Source organism: Neofelis nebulosa, chromosome 12 (genome assembly GCF_028018385.1).
Source record: "Neofelis nebulosa isolate mNeoNeb1 chromosome 12, mNeoNeb1.pri, whole genome shotgun sequence".
NCBI classification, from domain to species: Eukaryota; Metazoa; Chordata; class Mammalia; order Carnivora; family Felidae; genus Neofelis; species Neofelis nebulosa.
Window position 1 is genome coordinate 86,217,619 of NC_080793.1, and position 19,443 is coordinate 86,237,061.

The 19,443-nt window shown below is 42.5% G+C and overlaps 1 protein-coding gene across 7 annotated transcripts in view; it reads left to right on the forward strand.

Moving 5' to 3' along the window:
• The window catches only part of SMARCA2 (SWI/SNF related, matrix associated, actin dependent regulator of chromatin, subfamily a, member 2), a 180,441-nt gene that overhangs the window by 36,209 nt on the left and 124,789 nt on the right, over nucleotides 1-19,443 (forward strand). For all 7 annotated transcript variants that reach the window (XM_058695790.1, XM_058695783.1, XM_058695789.1 and 4 more), the window contains exons 6-10: nucleotides 4,070-4,196; nucleotides 6,165-6,338; nucleotides 7,850-8,023; nucleotides 10,372-10,542; nucleotides 19,305-19,358. In XM_058695790.1, coding sequence (XP_058551773.1) covers nucleotides 4,070-4,196; nucleotides 6,165-6,338; nucleotides 7,850-8,023; nucleotides 10,372-10,542; nucleotides 19,305-19,358 — 700 coding nt within the window. The remainder of the gene's footprint in view (nucleotides 1-4,069; nucleotides 4,197-6,164; nucleotides 6,339-7,849; nucleotides 8,024-10,371; nucleotides 10,543-19,304; nucleotides 19,359-19,443) is intronic.

A 19,443-nucleotide genomic window follows, 5' to 3' on the forward strand; every position in this document is an offset into this window, starting at 1 on the left:
CAGAGTTACGAAAAGTCATTTTCCCCCACCCTCTCCCCTCTCCCCCCACCCCCCGGCTTTTTAAAGTGTCACTCAGCTCCTTGAAGGAACAAAATGTACCAGTGTCATTTTCTGTTCAAATAACTCTCCTACAGGAATCATAAACTTCTCCTCTGGACCTGAACAAATATCTGTTACCTTTAATGGAACTCTTTTTCTTGCTGGAACAGTAACCCCTCTTGATTTACTGTTCAATCTGTATGAAAAACCTGAGTGACCTAATTCTGCTTCAATTTTCTGTACTCGTGAGGACACCAAATGAGTCTCCCGCAGTTATACAGTATTACATGTGTTGTTGTTTCGGGAAGTTTAGAATCCTGAATCTCTTTATTGGACTACCTGCTGAATTCCATTGATGGGAAGATGAAATTGTCTGGCGAGGAGCATTATTTAAAATGAAGATTTCTATTAACAACGACGACCACCACCACAAAGAAATAAAATTTTCTGTGTTAAAGCAGCCCCTCCTGTACCCTCGCTACCCACCCACCACGTGCGGAATTCAATGCATGTAATTTTACCGCGGAACCTACCTTTCCTCTTCTGTAGTTTTGCACGATGGCACTTTGCACTTTCCACCTCCCTCTCATAAAAGAAAGATTCTTTTGTGTTGGGGAATCTGAGATTCCTTGACAAATTACTAGGCCCTTGGGAGATGCAGATATTTTGGGAAGCAGTGCCCCCCACTGCTCCCCAACAGACTCTGAGGCTACATCTGCCCCCATCCCTGCCTCCCCACATCCCTACATCTCCCACTCCCATCGGGGGAATTAATCTCTGTACTCTCAGCCCAGTTGTCCTAAGATTATTTATTTCGTCTTATTTCCATAGACCTTTAGAAGATTAAGAAAAAGTAGCTATGCCTCTGATTTCTCACTTGACCCACTTGGTCAGAGAAAGTAAGCCCAAACACCAAGGGATGGTTGAATTTCCGAGATATTCACATGAAACAAACAAACAAACAAACAAACAAACAAACAAACAAAAGTTTGTGGTAAATCTAGAACCGAGGAAGTAGCCTAACTAAATCACTGACTCTCATCTACCTCCCTGGGATATTTAATTCTCCTATACTGTGGCCTTCACTCGACTTGAGTAAAGCTGTTTTGGCTTAGTTTTCTTTTGTTTTGTTTTTTCCTATTTAAAATAAATATTTGAAAAAAAACACACTATAATAGGTTTTTCTCTTAATGTCGTAGTTAAGATGTACCATCTTTGGCCATAGTTAGAGATTTTTGGCAATGGGAATATTTAAGAAATTGAATTGGACAAATGAAATGGATCTTTGTTCCATACGGTGAAAACTAAAAAAAAAAGAAAGAAACTCTGATGAAAATCCCATGAGTATCAGTAGTAATAGGAATGCACAAGAACAGTGGGTGAGGTGGGGCAGTCTGGCCAAAAGAATACAATGTGGAAGTTTGTTTATTTTTTTTAATTATTTAAAATTTGTAAGTGTTCCTTTTTTTATTTCAAAAATGGTGGAAGTTTCTTACCGTCATTTGAACTCACAAGTGTTTATTCTGCTGCATGTGTAAGCCGTTTAAGGGCCTGTTTGCTTGCGTTCGTACAGAGAGCTGAAAAAAACAGCATGATAACACGGACAGCGTTAACAATAGCATGTTCTGCCATCAAATCGTTCAGTAAATCAGAATTAATAACACGTATGTACCAAATAAAATAGGAATCTGTCAGGATATTATTTCCAGCAAAGTCAATGAAAAAACGATGTGCTTCCCTTACTGTCATTTTTTAAAGTTTTGAAAAAGATGACATTTTACTTCTCTACCAAAGCAAACAGTTGCAGGTTCTGTACATTTTTTTGGTTTGGTTTTGTTTTTATTTATTTGTTTATTTATTTATTTATTTTTTATTTAAAAAAAATTTTTTTTTTAACGTTTATTTATTTTGGGGACAGAGAAAGACAGAGCATGAACAGGGGAGGGGCAGAGAGAGAGGGAGACACAGAATCTGAAACAGGCTCCAGGCTCTGAGCCATCAGCCCAGAGCCCGACGCAGGGCTCGAACTCACAGACTGCGAGATCGTGACCTGAGCTGTAGTCGGACGCTTAACCGACTGAGCCACCCAGGTGCCCCTGGTTTTGTTTTTAAAAGCACTCAGTTTTTGATATTTGGGCTAACTGAAGTAGTAAGATAATTTTGTGGCCCCTCGCTCAGAGATTTTACTTTTTCATGTTGACGCACACAGAGCATCGTAAAGGTCGACAAAACCATAATACAGATTTGTATTTATTTAGTCATTTATTATTAATATTTTTAAAGATTTTATTTTTTAAGTAATCTCTATACCCAGCTGAGGGCTAGAACTCACAACCCTGAGATCAAGGGTCACACGCTCCACCGACTGAGCCAGCCAGACACCCCGCATGATACGAGTTTTTTTTGTTTTTTTGGTTTTTTTTAAATGTATTTTATTTTATTTTTGGGACAGAGAGAGACAGAGCATGAACGGGTGAGGGGCAGAGAGAGAGGGAGACACAGAATCGGAAACAGGCTCCAGGCTCCGAGCCATCAGCCCAGAGCCCGACGCGGGGCTCGAACTCACGGACCGCGAGATCGTGACCTGGCTGAAGTCGGACGCTTAACCGACTGCGCCCCCCAGGTGCCCCATGATACGAGTTTTTAAAAGAATCTTTAATTATCAGCTTTTGTAGTTGAGGTCCAGGAAAGCTGCAGTCAGAAAGTGTGTATTTACCTGCAGTGTCCCTGCAGGTGTCAGGCAAATGAGGCTCCTGTCCGGGCTCCCTCCTTCACTAGTTCTGTGAAGTTTGCGTGTTTCTTACTGTCTCCAAACCTCAGTTTTCTCATCAGTAAGTGGCACCTCTATAGCATTTACCTTGTAGGGGTGCATGCATGTGTGTGTGTGTGTGTGTGTGTGAGTGTGTGTGTGTGTGTGTGTGTGTGTGTGTGAGAGAGAGAGAGAGAGAGAGAGAGAGAGAGAGAGAGTGAGTACGTGCAAAGGAGGGAGGGAGAAAGAATTGAAGAAAATTCTACCTTAAATACACCTTAGCACAGTTAATGTTAACTTAATTTAACTTACTACCTTTTACTATTCTTCATGACATCTTTTCCAAGACACTTCTGCCCCAAGTTTGGAGGGAGGTAGTTCTAAAAATAGATTTTAAATGGCATGCAATTATTTGTAAGAATAGGATCCAGGCAAAATCTGAAGCCGGTTTGTATGGGGTCACAGTAAAAGTATCCCGGCTGAATGAAGAAAGTGGGGTATGTTTTGTTTTCTCTTCTGCCTTTATTTTGAAGAATGACCTGCAGTTATATTTCTGATGATGTCGGAGATGAGAATCTCTAGCAACCCTTTTTCTAGAAACGTAGTTTTTAAATACTGTTACTTTACCATCTCCCGCTTCCCCAAACCTGATTTTTAAAAATGCCTACTTTGCCTTTTCTCAGACAAACACTGCTCAGAGAGGAAGTGGTCGTGGTTGGCAGGCTCCCTCCGTGAAAGTTTTGGGTTGGTTGATTTCTGTGGCCTCAGCACCTAAAAGTGCTCTTGTTCACTCAGCTTCAACGGCTGTTGTCATCAGCATCTTGGCAAAGAGGGCACATGGCCTGGTTGCCTAGGACGGAACTGGAAGTCAGAAAGAAAACTCTGTTGTCTCAGCTCTGCACTCTGGCTGCCTGGGCATTTGGGAGCAAATCACATTGTCCTGTCTCTCATGTTCTCTCTGTCTGAAGCAAGTCATGGCACTGGACTGCCTTCCTAGATGCATCCTGAGTCTTCCTTTCTGGGTGTTCGAGAGAGAGAGAGACGTTGTAAAGAAGGCCAGAGTGTTAAGCAACATACGGCACCTGTCCGCATCAATGCAGAGGTCGCTCTTCTCCGTTTAACATCAGATAATCCAGCTGGGCATCAGGAATTTGCCGACAGCAAGATCCGGGATATGTTTTGCCAGAACTTAAACCTGAGGGTTACTGTTTATCATTCAAGACTCAGTTGTAATGTATATTTCCCCCTCCCCCTCCCCCCCCATTTCCTTATCTCCTTTAGACTCCAGGCTCGCATAGCTCATAGGATCCAAGAACTGGAAAATCTGCCTGGCTCTCTGCCACCAGATTTACGAACCAAAGCAACTGTGGAGCTGAAAGCCCTTCGCTTACTCAATTTCCAGCGTCAGGTAATACCTTTTCCCCAGCGAATCTGAGATGAAGGAAATAAGCGGAAGTCTGTTCAATATTGTTATAAAGATATAAACTTAGTAAAACTAGTGTGTATTTCCAACCAGCAGCATAGAGCCAAAAGTAATGAAGATGAATTGTTTATTATTCTACTTTTTTTCTTCTGTATATCAGAGACATTTTTTTTTCTCCTATATTACGGTTTCCAAAGTCAGAGTAATGGCATTTTGTTACCATGGATGAAACCTTGAGAATAAATGGTTTAGCTTGCCTTTATGACTCCAAAGAAAAAGATAGAAGGGGGTCGATCAGAGTCTCTTTGTAAACACAAATGTAAAATCCTAGCCATTCCAAATTCTCCTCTGCTGAATTGATAGCCCCTCATTTGTAGAAATACATAGCACTGTTTTCTAACTGCTGATTATTCATCGGAGCCTAAGTTTGAAGCATTTGACCACATCAGGCCCATGTATTGACTAATCAGTGGACTGTTACCTAGTGTTCTTGCTGTGGTTCTTAGTAGTGACTGATTAATAAAAGCTAGCATGGTGATCTGTTTTATAACTGCCGAGTCTGTAGGAGACTAGTGAAATGAAGTAGAGATAGTCTTTACGTTGGTGAGTTTTGCTCTGTGGACCCAAAAGGTGCAGGTCTCCTGGTCCGCACCCTGCCTCGTTTAGCCAAAGGGGAGAAGGGACGCATGCTTGCCAGGCAGGTGGGTTTACTTGGTGAAGGTCTCGGGGCGTGCAAAATGAATTATTAATGAATGAAAGTGGTTTGGAAGTATTGAATTGCATGACTCAGTCTGTTGCGGGATGTGACTAAAATCACAAAGGCACCCCACTTGCTACTGTCATAGGAACTCGGTTGGGAGTACATTTGCCCTATGGGTTATAATGTCGCAGGAGGGTGTCGTGGTGACAGGGTGCTCCTTGGCCATAGCTTTGTGAGAGTAGCTTTCAGCTGAAATTCTAAAAGAAAGAAAATAAAAGGCCCTGAATTCCATTTACTTCCTTTCCTATACGGGACTTCACGAAATGCACTTCATGAAGTGCTTGCTAAAATTTTGTGAAAATGATTAATAACCGAATATATCTTCACAAAATAAGATTATATTCAGATTTGCTTCTCTGTGCTGGACTCTCCCCAGTCTCTGATTTTTTTGCTTGATGGTGTAGAAAAGTCCACCCTCTATGAAATTTTCCCAGTGAATTAACTATAGTTGATGCTGATTTGAGATTCAGTTAGATTATTATTTTAATGTATATGCCCAATCCTTCCCCCACCCCCACCACCCCGGCTGCTACCACATAATGTACAACATGGATAAGATACTACGTTTATGGTAATCTAAAAAGAAGTCCACGATCTAGTGTGAAATTTAAATATCTTGGAAAGAATATCATCGTTGGGAGTGGGGGAAGCCAAAGCCCGTATTTCCCATTTTTCATATGAAAATTAACATTGAATTAATATTGTTTGAGTACCTGCTGCTACTGTGCATGAACAAGAAGTAACGTTTCTACTCTTTTTTGCAGAGCATCATTAACGTCCATCTTTAGACACAAAGAGAATGTTAGTATGGCACTTAAAATGAAGTAAAATATTTCAGAAGCTCATTAGCTAATTAATACCATTAGAATAATTAAACAGAATGAATTCATTTATTGAACACCCAAGACAGGTTTTGGTTAGTGTTTTTTTACAGTGCTGTAAGTTTCCGTTTTTGTTTTTAATCTGAATTACTGGGAAAGAACACTTTTACCGTCTTTGAAAATGCTGCGTGGATTTGGCACGATTTAGTCCTTTCACTTACAAAAAACAAGGCCAACTCCGACGGAGAACCTTGTAGAGACCCCATTCTGCCCCACTAACGGGGAGCAGGGCAGTGGAGGCTGTCCAGGAGCCAGGCCTCTGTTTGGGGAAGCTCTCCCAACGGCTCCCCGCTCCCCCCTTGACCTTGACAGCTGAGACAAGAGGTGGTGGCCTGCATGCGACGAGACACAACCCTGGAGACGGCCCTCAACTCCAAAGCATACAAACGGAGTAAGCGCCAGACCCTGAGGGAGGCCCGCATGACGGAGAAACTGGAGAAGCAGCAGAAGATTGAGCAGGAAAGGAAGCGTCGACAGAAGCACCAGGTATTGGGGGGTGGACTGTGTGGCCCTACATTGACGGACACGCCTGACTGAGCCCTCAGGTGGACTCAGAAGGACTGAGAAATGTACTGGCGAGGGCGGTGGGGGCAAACCATGAGAACAGAAAGGTCCCTTGCAACTCCCGTGTTCCAGCCGCCCCATGTGAGACAGGCCAGGCTAGGGAAGCGGGTGGCCCGTCCATGGGACTGTGAGGGGATCAGTGGAGGACCCTGCTTTCTGAATTCCAGGCAGGTGTCTTCTGCATAATCCCACGGCCAGCTGCCACCCGGATGGCCTGGAAAAGAAATGAAGAGAGCAAAACAGTTTTTGTTTTCTTTTTTTTAATTTCTTATTTATTTTTTGAGAGCAAGACACAGAGTGTGAGTGGGGGAGGGGCAGACAGAGAGGGAGACACAGAATCCGAAGCAGGCTCCAGGCTCTGAGCTGTCAACACAGAGCCCGATGCGGGGCTCGAACCTACAAACTGTGAGATCATGACTGGAGCCAAAGTCTGAGGCTTAACTGACGAGCCACCCAGGCTCCCCAAAACAGTTATTTTTATAACGAATGTAAATACAGCCTCCTGGGCTTTTCTGGGGCCCCGTTGGAGGTTTCATAGGGGCAGATTTAAAAAAAAAATTTTTTTAGCGTTTATTTATTTTTGAGAGAGAGAGAGTGAAAGAGCGCAAGCCAAGGAGGGGTAGAGAGAGGGGGAAACACAAAATGCGAAGCAGGCTCCAGGCTCTGAGCTGCCAGCATAAAGCCCAGCGTGGGGCTCACATCTCACAAACTGTGAGATCATGACCTGAGCTGAAGTCGGACACTGAACCGACTGAGCCATCCAGGCACCCAGGGGCAGATATTTTAAAATGTTCCTTCCTAGGGGGTTGGAAATATTTTTGATGCAGGATTTGATTTTGCATTAGAAGCCCTATAAGTTGTGTTTGTTTTCTGGTGCTCGATTTAATGCCCCAGCTTCGTTTCATTTGGAAAAAAAAAAAGTTAGATATTCGTTGGTACACGTGTCTCCTCCTGTATTTCAAAAGTAGATCTGAATTATGGCGGCGATTTTCGTGGCTCCTCATCTTATTTCAAGTCACGGTTCTAAGGTGTTTAAGTTAGAGCAGAAGAGGCATGACTTTTATAACCTGGTTCTCACTGAAAATACCCTCCTCCCTCGGGTTTATTTGAGGGTGATGTGCTTTACATTTCATCACTGCTGTTTTGCATGCTTCTGCCAATCCTTGATCCTGCCATTTTCATGGGGCCGTATTTTTTGAGGCCTGAGAGGTTTCGCTTCCACACACTGGCGCCCAAACAAACTTTGAGAGCCTTTTTCACCAGCCCCATAGCCCACAGCTCAGCTGCCAGGAGACATCCCAGGGCACCTGTCTCCCAGAAGATTCTAATCGTCCACTCTCATGAAGCCAGAGTGTGTGCTTTCTTGGGCTACGCTGAAACCTCATGGGAAATAGACTTTGAGTGTCCTTTTCTCCTCCCTTTGGATCCTGTAGGAGTACCTGAACAGTATTTTGCAGCATGCAAAAGATTTTAAGGAATACCATCGGTCTGTGGCCGGGAAGATCCAGAAGCTGTCCAAAGCAGTGGCAACTTGGCACGCCAACACGGAAAGAGAGCAGAAAAAAGAGACGGAGCGTATCGAAAAGGAGAGAATGCGAAGACTGATGGTAAGGGGCTCGCTCGCCTGCAGGGACCCCGGGAAATGGGGGTCCTCACAGGCACCCGTATTGAGAATGGTAAATATGCTATAGGAGGGAGTGAGTAAAAGCGGCTTCTCAAACATGTTAACATGCTCCTTTGAACCTCGTATGGATGGAGTAAGCACATCTTCTCTTTCCTGGACAGCACATACCACGAATCCAGGACCACGGCTGATGAGTCGAGTACTTGCCTGTCCTGGGGCAGCATTGCTGTTCAGATTATAGCTTCTCACATAAAGGCGGGTCGTATAGCTTTCAGGAGTTGTATTTAACAACCAGATCGTCCTTTGTAAAATTTTGCGTCTTTGAGACTCATGATACAGGTTGCTTTGCATGAATGTGTCATGAAGTTATATCTTGGACTCGAAGAAGGTCTGTTTTTTGAAGCCTCTGGTGTTATCCTTTTTTTTTTTAATGATAGAAATTTCTCCCTAGCAGTATAAAAAGTGATTTTTCAGTTAATTTTGAAATGTTGCGTTTTTGGTTATAGCTGTGTTATTGTCAAAGGCTACCCACGGGTCATTGCATTTATGCTATTATTTTTTAATGGATATATAAATACAGAAGGGATTGGTTTACATCATTGACCTGGGTGTTTGGTTTTATTGACCATTTATTTTTGGAATTGGACCTCAGAGCGCACCATGGAATTTTAAAAGTGTGTGTGATCTATAATGATACGAGACCTGCAAATTGTACCTGGGACATAATGCCTGAGAATAGGATGGAGATAAAATCATTAGCCTTGGCCCATAATTACGAACCTGGAAAATTCCAAGTGACAAGGCCTTTCTTGGTGTTATTATGGTTTGAATTTTTTTTCCCCACTAATTTTGTGGATTCCAGAGACTAAACACCATGTTTTAAAGAGCGCTGTTTCCAGGTATTACTAAACCTTAGATCTCCTCCAACTTCCCTCTGCTTTTTCAGGAAGGAGACGACTGTCCACGAGATTTCTAACTAGCCAAGGAGGCTGCTTTATAGTAATTTGAGCAGTAAGCAGTCAAAATTTGTCTGATTCAACTGGAGTGAAACTATATTAGAACTTCAGTAACAGATTGGTTTGACACTAATGATTAGGCATTTGCAAATCATTAATTTTTGCAATTAAATGATGGAATATACAGATAACAGGGAAACTGCAGTTTTTATCACTCTTTCTTCAAGTGAGATCAACCATAACCAAAAGCAATTAGAGTTATAATAGCATTTGAGGTTCACACTCATCCACGGGGCAGACAGCAGCTAGACTGGGTTATAAAACGGCTGTCACTCGGGCACATGCTGGAGTGGTGCCCCTGGACCAAAGATCCCCAGCTTTTCCACAGAGTGGAAGATTTTGTGGTATGTCCCTTTTTATCCTGCGCGTCACACGAGGAAAATATTTTGAGCTGTCCTTTTTATTGGGATGCATAAAAGAGATTTCTCTTGAAATGGCCCAGAGTACATCAGAGTTTTTATTGCATTTAACCTCATAATGTTGCTTAATGGGAGGTAGAGGTGGAAATTACTGTACCTGTTTTATTACCCAGCAGTATCAGACTCCAGGTGCTAAATGACTCGCCTCTAGTCACGTAGGCCCGTCGCACCAAGCCTGTCACTGACAAAACTCCCCCGAATTTGACTTTTCCTATCAGCCGCGGTGTTTGTGATGCTTTTACTAATATGAAGTTATACTTACTACACTTAGAGTCCATTGGAGTCTTTGCCATTAGAAATACTTACTGAACTATTTCTGAATGAAGAGATCTTATGTCTGGAATTTGCTTCAGGACACTCTAGCTTGGGACTGGGGAGAGGACTTGAGGGAAGGGTAGCCATGAAAAGGGAGTCCTCGTGAGTTAATTCCTGTTGCTTGGTGTTGGTGATATGAGAGATTATACTCTCCTCTCTGCTTTCATTTGTTTTTGAAAATTTCCAGAATACAAAGTTAAGGATACACTTTGGATGATGGATTCTCAAATTTTATCTGTGTGTGTGTGTGTGTGTGTGTGTGTGTGTGTGTGTGTTTGTGCACGCGCACAAAAAACCTTAGAAGAGCAAAGAGCTGACTTTGAGGACTTGCTCGCACCACATAAGTAGTGTGGTTCGGTGTCCTGACTGCTACGAGCCCGCGTGTCCTGGGACGCAGGCATGGCGCCCCCAAGCGCACCCCAGACCCGGACTGTGCGCCATAACTCACACAGCGTGGATCGTTAGGTTGCCCGCACTCACCACCGGTCAGAGTTCAGACCATGAGGGGGGCGGATGAGTGGCAGATGGAGTCGTCTGCCAATCTTTATGGCGCCCTGACCGTGTTCTTCTTTCCTTAATAGGCTGAAGATGAAGAGGGCTACAGAAAACTGATTGATCAAAAGAAAGACAGGCGTTTAGCTTACCTTTTACAGCAGACTGATGAGTATGTGGCCAACCTGACCAACCTGGTTTGGGAGCACAAGCAAGCCCAGGCCGCCAAAGAGAAGAAGAAGAGGAGGAAGAGGAAGAAGGTGAGCACCCTAGTGAGTCAGAGGAGAGGAGTATATGGTCAGGAGCCAGTCCAGGGCCCTTTAATACATTCTCCTGGGGCACCTGGGTGGCTCAGTCGGTTAAGCATCCGACTTCGGCTCAGGTCATGATCATGGGTTCGAGCCCCGAGTTGGGCTCTGTACTGGCAACCCAGAGCCTGGAGTCCGCTTCAGATTCTGTGTTTCCCTCGCTCTCTGCCCCTCCCCTGCCCATGCTATGTCACTCTCTGTCTCTTAAAAATAAAAGAACTTAAAAATATATATATATATGCATATATACATGTATGTATATATACATATATATGTGTATATATATGTGTGTGTGTGTGTATATATATATATGTGTGTGTGTATATATATATGTGTGTGTGTGTATATATATATATATATATATATATATATATATACACATATATATTTACTCGTTACTGCCCTAGTGGAAGACTCAGATATTTGAGTTGCAGAAAATGCTTATCCAAAACAGGCACGGTGTCAAAGAGGTGATGAGGCACACCACACCACAGGTTGGAGATGAGGGTGTAGCCAGTAGGATGTTCCAAACTGTAACGGTTCTGTCCATACTTTCACGGTCCCGTACAGTGTTGAAATATCAAGTGTATACGGTCAGTAAAAAAGGGAAAGATGTGAGGGCACAGAAGTATTTGCTTAAGTTTAATGCCAGTGTGGTAGGGTGATGAAAATTAAGAAGGAATGCAGAGTACAGATGGAAAGAGCCTGAGAAAGATGTTAAGAGATGGCCTTGGGGTACTTTCGAAACAGATTTCAGTCTGTTTGTTTGAACGGGAGACAGTGTCAAAGTGGTTCCTTCATTCAGTTCAGCTGCCCTGGTGTCACAGTAAGGTGAGTGTCTAAGGCAGGGTTTTAGGTTATTACAGAGAACAGTAAATAGTTTTATGTACAATATAACCTAATTATATTGCACAGAAAGTGAAGAGTAAGATTTAGAATTTCTGCCCTGCAGATATTGTATCTTGATTCAAGGGCAACCTGCCAGTGTAGACCTGTGAATACAGATCCTCTCTGAATCCTGAGTGGTCTGGTGATTTGGTTCTTGGTTCATGTTTTGTTTTCACGGCACACCCTGATTGGCCTGGGCACACACACCAGCAAGAAACAGGAAGTCTCGGCCAGGGCTGTGAGGATTGAAGATTGGTGCCATTTAATCATTTATTCTGTGCACTGAATAATTGAACGCAATGTTTTTCAAAAAATAATTAATTTCATGGCTCCTGAATTCCCATCCCTGCTTCATAATTAAGGAGGAGAAATAAATGATTGAGAAGGTGCCTTCTTGCACCTGACTTCTTTAGTAGAAGATAGCTTCCCGCATTGTGAAGAGTGCGCAGTGACTCAGGGCTTGGATTTAGACATTTCGTCGGTGAGCGATCCCTCATTTTCTTGTCAAGGTGGCATTATAGACTCTGCAGAATGCCAGCTCCCAGTTTCTGACTTCAAAAGACGCTTTCAGAGTCAGAGAAAGGCACATGGGCAAACAGGTAGAAAGAATTCTGTAACATTCCACAAGGGGACCCCGTGAAACGGCAGTTTTCGTTTTTCCTAGTCCGGAGCTGTGTTTTGCAGAAGTGGCCAGGAAAAGGTCACTGTTGGTGTTCGTAGCAGTAAAATTCAAATTCTACTTGGTGTGTGTGTGATGTAAAAGCTGAAGGGTCCCCGAATTGAGCTTCTGGCTTATAATTAATGGATTCCTGCCATGGTATTAGATTGTTATATCATCGTAGGCAAAGAAAGATCTCTAACTGAGTGATGGGGATTATGCCTTTATTTTTGTGTTAATCTGTATAGAGCGGGAACCTGTCACACTATTTTTCACGATGCTGCCAACTTTGCATGATCTATAGATTGGCTCTCTACTTCCAAACTCTTAGCTTCAGTTTTGCTGATAGCATTTATTCTTTTCTCTTTTATCTATTTGTTTGACGAGTATCAACTGAAGCTAGGCAGCGGGCTACACGTTGGGGGAGAAAGAAGGCGATGGCAAGGAGAAGCACACGTGCCTTCTCAGTTCCATCAGAGAGCGAGAGGCAGGTAGACATTAATCAAATATGCAACCAGGTACATAATGATAAACCATGATGAATGCGGAAAAGGAAGCCCCAGGAGTCAAATTGGGGGCGGGGACTGGTTTCCTGGCAAAAGAATAATGGATACCAAAGCAACTCCCTCCTGTCTGCCTGGTGGGAATCTCTGGGTGGCTCTGGCTGGTTATCTCACACGATTGAATGTGCAGAACCATTAGTTGATCATCAGCCCTCTGCCTCCTTCCCGGTGCTCTGTCAGGATCCCCAGCATTTGAGCACACCCTGCCCTCAGCAGGACTGGGGAGGACCTGCTGTATTTCCTTCCGGGGCCATCTTGCTGGGACAAATGGGATAATGGAGGAAACAAAGAAACCAGGCTCCTTCCTGAAACCTGTCTCTTTCCTGGGGCTTTGAGACTTCTTTCAAAGCAAGTTACACAATTGCGGATGCACCTTTATTCAAGTGCAAAGCAAATGGATGCTTTCAAAAGCTGATTATTTGACAGTTTGGATTATCTGTAGTTCTTCTTCCCTCCATTAGAGTGAATGATTGAGATGGCTCCTTCCAGCTTCTCTGCTGGGGAGGAAGGCTGTGTCCTGAAGCTTAAAAGTTCTGCACTGACCCTTTGAGAAAGCATTTTCCCACAGAACAGTATTATGCTGTACCTGTCTGCAGTTGGTTTGTTCGTTTGTTTGTTTTTAATGAAGTAAGGCATCAATAAGCCTTTATTTTGAGAAAGCCTTCTTTACCCAGTGGACCAAGAACATTGTGCTATAGCAACAGGTATAGGACCACTCGGCTACAGCTGACTGTATCTACGCTCCTGTAGATAAGTGTGGTTGACCTTGTAACTTAAACGGAAAGGGATCGATTTTTTTTTTAATTGCCCCAATGTAACAGAGAAGTTCTCTCTCTTTCTGGTGGAGTTTATTGTGTTTCCTTGCTGTTGGTAAACAGGAGAGTGGGTTTTCTTTAACCTGCCTTGACCATGTTTGCTTCTCTCTTCTCACCATCAGAGCTGCTGCTGTGACGTATAACATTTATAAATCATTCTGGAGCTTCTCGCTGTGGGTCTGGTCTTCCGTGAATGCCCTTGAGGTGGAGGAATAGGAAAGGAAATACATGTATCTACCTAGGTGTTAGAGGAGGCATAATTTGTAAAGTATGGAAATATCTAATTATGTGAAACCAGTCTTTGCAGTGTGACAAGATTAATGTACTCTGATGTGCACTCTGCATGACCTTGAGGTCTCTGTCCCCTGCCATGATTGTTCTCTTAACATCTGCTGGGTGACTACAAGGTATAAAAGGGCATGGGGCTACATAAGGCCACCAGGGTGTGTACAAGTAGGATTGAGCATACTAGAGTAGAAAATTGAGCCACTGTCTAATAAATCACATTAGTCTGCAGACTTTTAAATTTCGTACAAATTTGCTTTCATTCCCTTATAGAGTATTTCATTAAAAGACCTATTACCTCGTGCTTCAGTCTCTGGATCTGTAAGAAGGTGATAGGATTACATGGTAAAGTGTATCTAAAGCATTTAGTGGGGCCCCAGGCAGCTCAGTTGGCCGAGTGTCCGACTCTTGATTTCTGTTCAGATCATGATCTCAGAGTTTGTGAGATTGAACCCTGTGTTGGGCTCTGCCCTGACAGCACAGAGCCTGCTTGGGATTCTCTGTCTCTTTCTCTCTCTTTCTCCGTCTCTCCCTCTCTTTCTGCCCCTCCCTTGTTCTCTCTCTCTCTCTCTGTCTCAAAATAAATAAGTAAACTTAAAAAAAAGCATTTAGAGTATACCCTGGCACAGAGTAAGTGCTCGGTTAGTATTAATTATTTTATGAAACAATTTTGCGGTATAAATGTAGGATAGTAATTGTTGAAATGTGGTTATAGTTGTTGTTTTTTTTTTTTAAATAAAATCTTCTTTCCCCATGCTGTATGTTCTCTGTGATATCGAGAGAATAAATGGCTACTTTATGTATGTATGTATGTATGTATGTATGTATGTATGTATGTATGTATTTTAGTTAGGAGCAATTAGGTAAGATGTCTTTTGGGACAGTGACAGGTTCTTTGCCTGTTGAGGCATGTAGTAGGAAGTGAAGATTTATTCTTTGTGGTGGACCCTGCCTATCTCTCTCTCCCTAGCTCCTACAAAGAGAATTTTTTAATCATAAATCCTCTAATTTACGGTGGTTCCTGGTGGTAATAAGGTGGCCCTTGCAGGGCTTTAGAGTTCTTCCTTCAGCTGTGGTCAGGAGCCCATGCCAGCCATCCCCGACCTCCCTCACCCAACCTACTGTCAAGACGCGTGGTCATTTCACAGGCTCAGCTTCCCAAGCTGTTGACTTTAGGCCAAAAATAAATATTTAATTCCCTCTTCCAAAGTCTTTCGATGGCGTGTATACCAACAGAACTACACCCTTGCTATTAATTTGTGACATTTCTTGGAAACTCAAGATGCTAATAAGAACCATCCAAATCCCATGGGGCACTGTTGGGTCAAGTACCTTTTCCATCGTAGTGTTCGGTTTTCCTTCCAGAAGTTCTTTAATTCTCTTTCTCAGAAGACACTGTTAGGAGTAAATCTCAGGACCGTGACATATTGGAGGGGGAGTGTTTCTGGCACAGCATACCACATTGGTCAGTATGGTAAGAGGAAATGTGTTTTCATCCTTTTTAGATATCAACAAATCAGAAAAGCCTGTTGGTATAGTTTTTGGTGAAAAGAGGCATCAGATGCAAAAGTATAGTAATATTGTTGAGACACTTGTTTTAAATTCAAGCTGCTCTCCACTTCTTCTCAATTCTTCTGTCTCTCCTGTTTCTCCCCCCTCCCCCCAAGATGATGATGTACCCCCACGAGGACAATTTCACAGGTCAAAGAAAAGTTCTAAGAAATTCTGGGCATCTGAGTGTAGGGACTGTGGTCAAGGTAGGTGAATGCAATGCCAGCGTGATTAGATTAATTTGATTAGCTCAGTATCAAAATGGGTGAAAACTGAAGTTTGGATCAGAGTCCTGCTTAACTGGATTGACCAGTTACTTGAGTCAAAAATGTTGGAGTTGGTTTTCTCTGCAGAGTACAAGCACAGTAATGTGCAGTTGCCTGTTCATTTGATATTCTTGGGTATTTTTTATTGCTTGATCACCTATCTTAATGCTCAAAGGTACACTTAAATGACAGTAAAAATAACCCAAGCGGTTTCTGAAAGCTTAGGTTTCCGCTGAAACAGAATGAGTCTGTAAGATGCCAGCGCTCTTGAATGTTGTTTTAGCATAGTGTAACAACACCTGCTGAGGGATAAAATGCATTCGCTTCATCATACAAATTGTAAAATTGTGAAATATTTGGTAGAACACCGTTTCTTTACAGATCGAGGCCATTCGTGGCCTGTGTTGGGGTAGTGATGTGAAGGAAGTGCCCCGCTGAAGTTTATTTTCCTGGGTGCGGGCTTACACAGGATTTTCACATGTAGGGATTCCTTGGCCTCTTTGCGCCCATTGCCAGTTATCTCACATAGCTTCTGCAAGGAAAACAGGTAGCAGTGCACACAGCTTGGTGAACATTCCTAAGTGGAATTTCTAAATTGCCATTGGCCTTGGGCATTGGGAAGCCACACTGTTTTTAATTGTGAGTAATTTGTTCCATATCCCCTTCCATCACTAGGTGAATTACACTCCTTCCTCCCTCCAGCAAGCATAATTTGTCCCCAACGTTTTGCAGGTTGGAAGAAGCCAAGACAGAGTCCTTTTAGTCCTGATTAATGGATGAACTACAGTGTTGTAGTTTTTTTTGTAGTTTTTTTGTAGGATTGTTTTGTTTTGTTTTTAATCGATGGAGAAAAAAAAAGCTCAGGCATCAGCTGGTAATGTAGGATGTGTTTGTAATCATGTGATGGAGATAACTGTATATGAAGGTTCCTCAACTGGTGGGAGACCATGGTAGCACCAAGAGCAATCTGTTTGGAGTTAACACTGAACCAAGAAAAGGGATGTTTTGTGGGATTATTTATTTATTTATTTATTTATTTATTTATTTATTTTTGTGGGGGGTGGGTGGCCAAGATAAAGCACCAGTGTCATGGGAGATCCAGAGATCATCAAACTGAAAGAATCCAAAGCATGATGGGAGAATGTGTTGTCTCTTGCCATAGAGTAGACTGCCACCTGGCTTCCACCTTGTGTAATAGCAGCAGGATTGGGTATAAATTCAGGGCGTGCCAGTTCTGTGAGGAATCGCGTGTGTGTTCTTAACTAATTTTATGGTTTGCAAATACATTGGGATGTAATTACAATAATGATGATTCATTGAGTGTGTGCTAAGTGGATGCTTCTTTATTATTATTATTTTTGGTGCTTCCCTCCCTTCCTTCCTTCCTTCCTTCCTTCCTTCCTTCCTTCCTTCCTTCCTTCCTTCTTTTACCAAATATTTACTTAGTACCTTTTACGTGCCAAGACCCCTTGTCAGTGTGGGGATATACGTGTGACAAAACAGACAGAAATCCCTGAATTCATGGGATGAACCTTATGAAGCAGTTTTAGGCAGTGCTATAACCAGTGTCACAGACATAAAGGAATAGTCTTCAGACAGTCATTGAAACTTGTGCGTTGTGGAGGTTGATGCTAGGAGTATATATGTATATAACAGTATATAATGGAACACTGGATTGTACGTACTGAAATAGCGATCCTTTCCTGCCTCAGCCCCATGAGGGAGGGACTGTTACTGTCCCTTTTTTACAGAAGAGGGAAGCACGACGGAGATTTGCTCAAGATCACATAGCTCAGATCTCTTGTTCTTAGTGACAGAGCTGGGGATTCAAACACTGGTGGTCTAATTCCAGAACCAAATTTTTTAAATCTAATCTTACATTGCCTCTTGAATTCGATATTATTTTTAAAATGAGTTTAGAGGATTTAAAATAAAGGACAGGCCTGATTGTGAGGCAGTTTTTAGATAACACTCTAGCTAGTCAAAGCATATTCATAGAAGAGTATCCTTTAGAATGGTTTTGATTCTATTATTTATGGTCCTTCAAGCTTTTTAATGTACTATTCATTGAAATGGTGATCCAGTTCCACTCGCTAGATATTGGAAATTGGCTTATTCATTGTCTCATTTGATTTTCTTTGTTGGCCAAATTTGTAGCTTATTTCTGATTTGTATGGAAAGAATGGTGGGATTAATTGACTTTCTCCCATTAATTAAAACAGTCGCCTGAGTGTAGTGCCCGAGAATTCCAAAATTGGAACTCTTAGGGGCTGGTCACATGGGAGGTTTCTTTTCTGGGCTTTTCTGCCATTGTTCTCTATATCCTTCGCCAAGGTATAGAGCCTGGTGTCTTTTTTGACGCTCATCACTCCTTTGGAGTGTAAATGTTTTTCACGTTGGGGCGGCATACATAGAATATTAAATTCTTGGGAAATCATAACCAAAGGGAGCATTTTATTTCCTGCTCTTTGGTAGAAGCACTGCAATTTTTTTTTTCATGCCCTTTGCTTTGGCATACATACGTACATGTATTCCTTGTAAGACAATTTTGAAAGAACTTCCCCAAAATTTCAAACGTTTATGGGATCTGCATTTCTTCAGTATGGAGAAAGGGTTGGATTTTGAACATTGCCTCTCAAAGCTGTTTTGTCAAGAGACAATTGAGTTATTTTCATGGAAAGCAAAAATGTATTATATAATCAATGCCTTAAGTAAACAGAGTAGAGTTAATATCGATTCTGTATCATTATATATATTTTTAATTAACTAAAGAGCCCAGGGGAGGAAAGCTCATTTTCTTAAATGTCTTGATAAAGGAAATGACTAAAGTTGTTTTTTGGGTTTTTTTCCTCACACACGAAGAGTATAGCTTTCCAGCAATAACTTTCAAATAAGGATTCTGAAAAGGTGATGGAAAAGATTTCCCTTGTCAAAGAGGTTGTTATAAATGTAAGAAATTTGAGACTCTTCCGTGTTTATTGCAGATGAGACTCTCTCGGGTATGCCCCAAATGTGACATAATCCTCGCTTTTCATTTAGGCTGTCTTTGAGGCACATGGAGGTTAATGGACTAAGATATTGAAATATTTAAGAAATGGCAGGTGACGGAATTTGTCATGAGATCACAGTATCTGTATCACATTTGCTCCTAGTACCCACCATAGAAATACTGTGTATTATGAAAAGCCGATTAGGTTGAATGGAAAACATCCAGAGAGCACACAGGATTGTTGTACAATTCTGTGTTTTTATGACCCAAGAGCGGTTCCGAGTTTATTCGTGATGGACGTTTTTAGAAACCTTGCCAAGGAATGTGGAGCCAGTTACATCAGGATTTGTCTTCCCAGTGCCAAACAGGGGAAGGACATTCCACGTGCTGACCTCAGCCCTGATGTTCTCATACCTTCAGCATTTTGGGTCCTGGAAGACTCGACCCACAAATCTTTGGTGTGTGCCAGCCTTGAATCATACGTGGCTTTCAGTAGCTCCCCGCAAGTTGCCTGTGAAAGACACACCTTGTCTCAGACAGCGAAGAGAAATACAAATGAAAGGCATTAACACGTAAGCTTTGTTGGATGATGATGAGTGGCGATGAAGTGCTTTTTTATACCGCAGTGTTGCCACAAAGTTCTTCTTGTAACCTTCTTCTTGATTCACGTACACCTGACATCTTGACCTTGCTTTGCAGAAGGCCGAAGAGATTGCCGAGGGTGGAGAGTCTGCCCTGGGACCAGACGGAGAGGTGAGGCGTTTTGCACCCATTTCTGCTCTGTTCTGCTCCGTGAGTCCCCACCATGCCCTACGGCACCATTTTCTGTGAATACCAA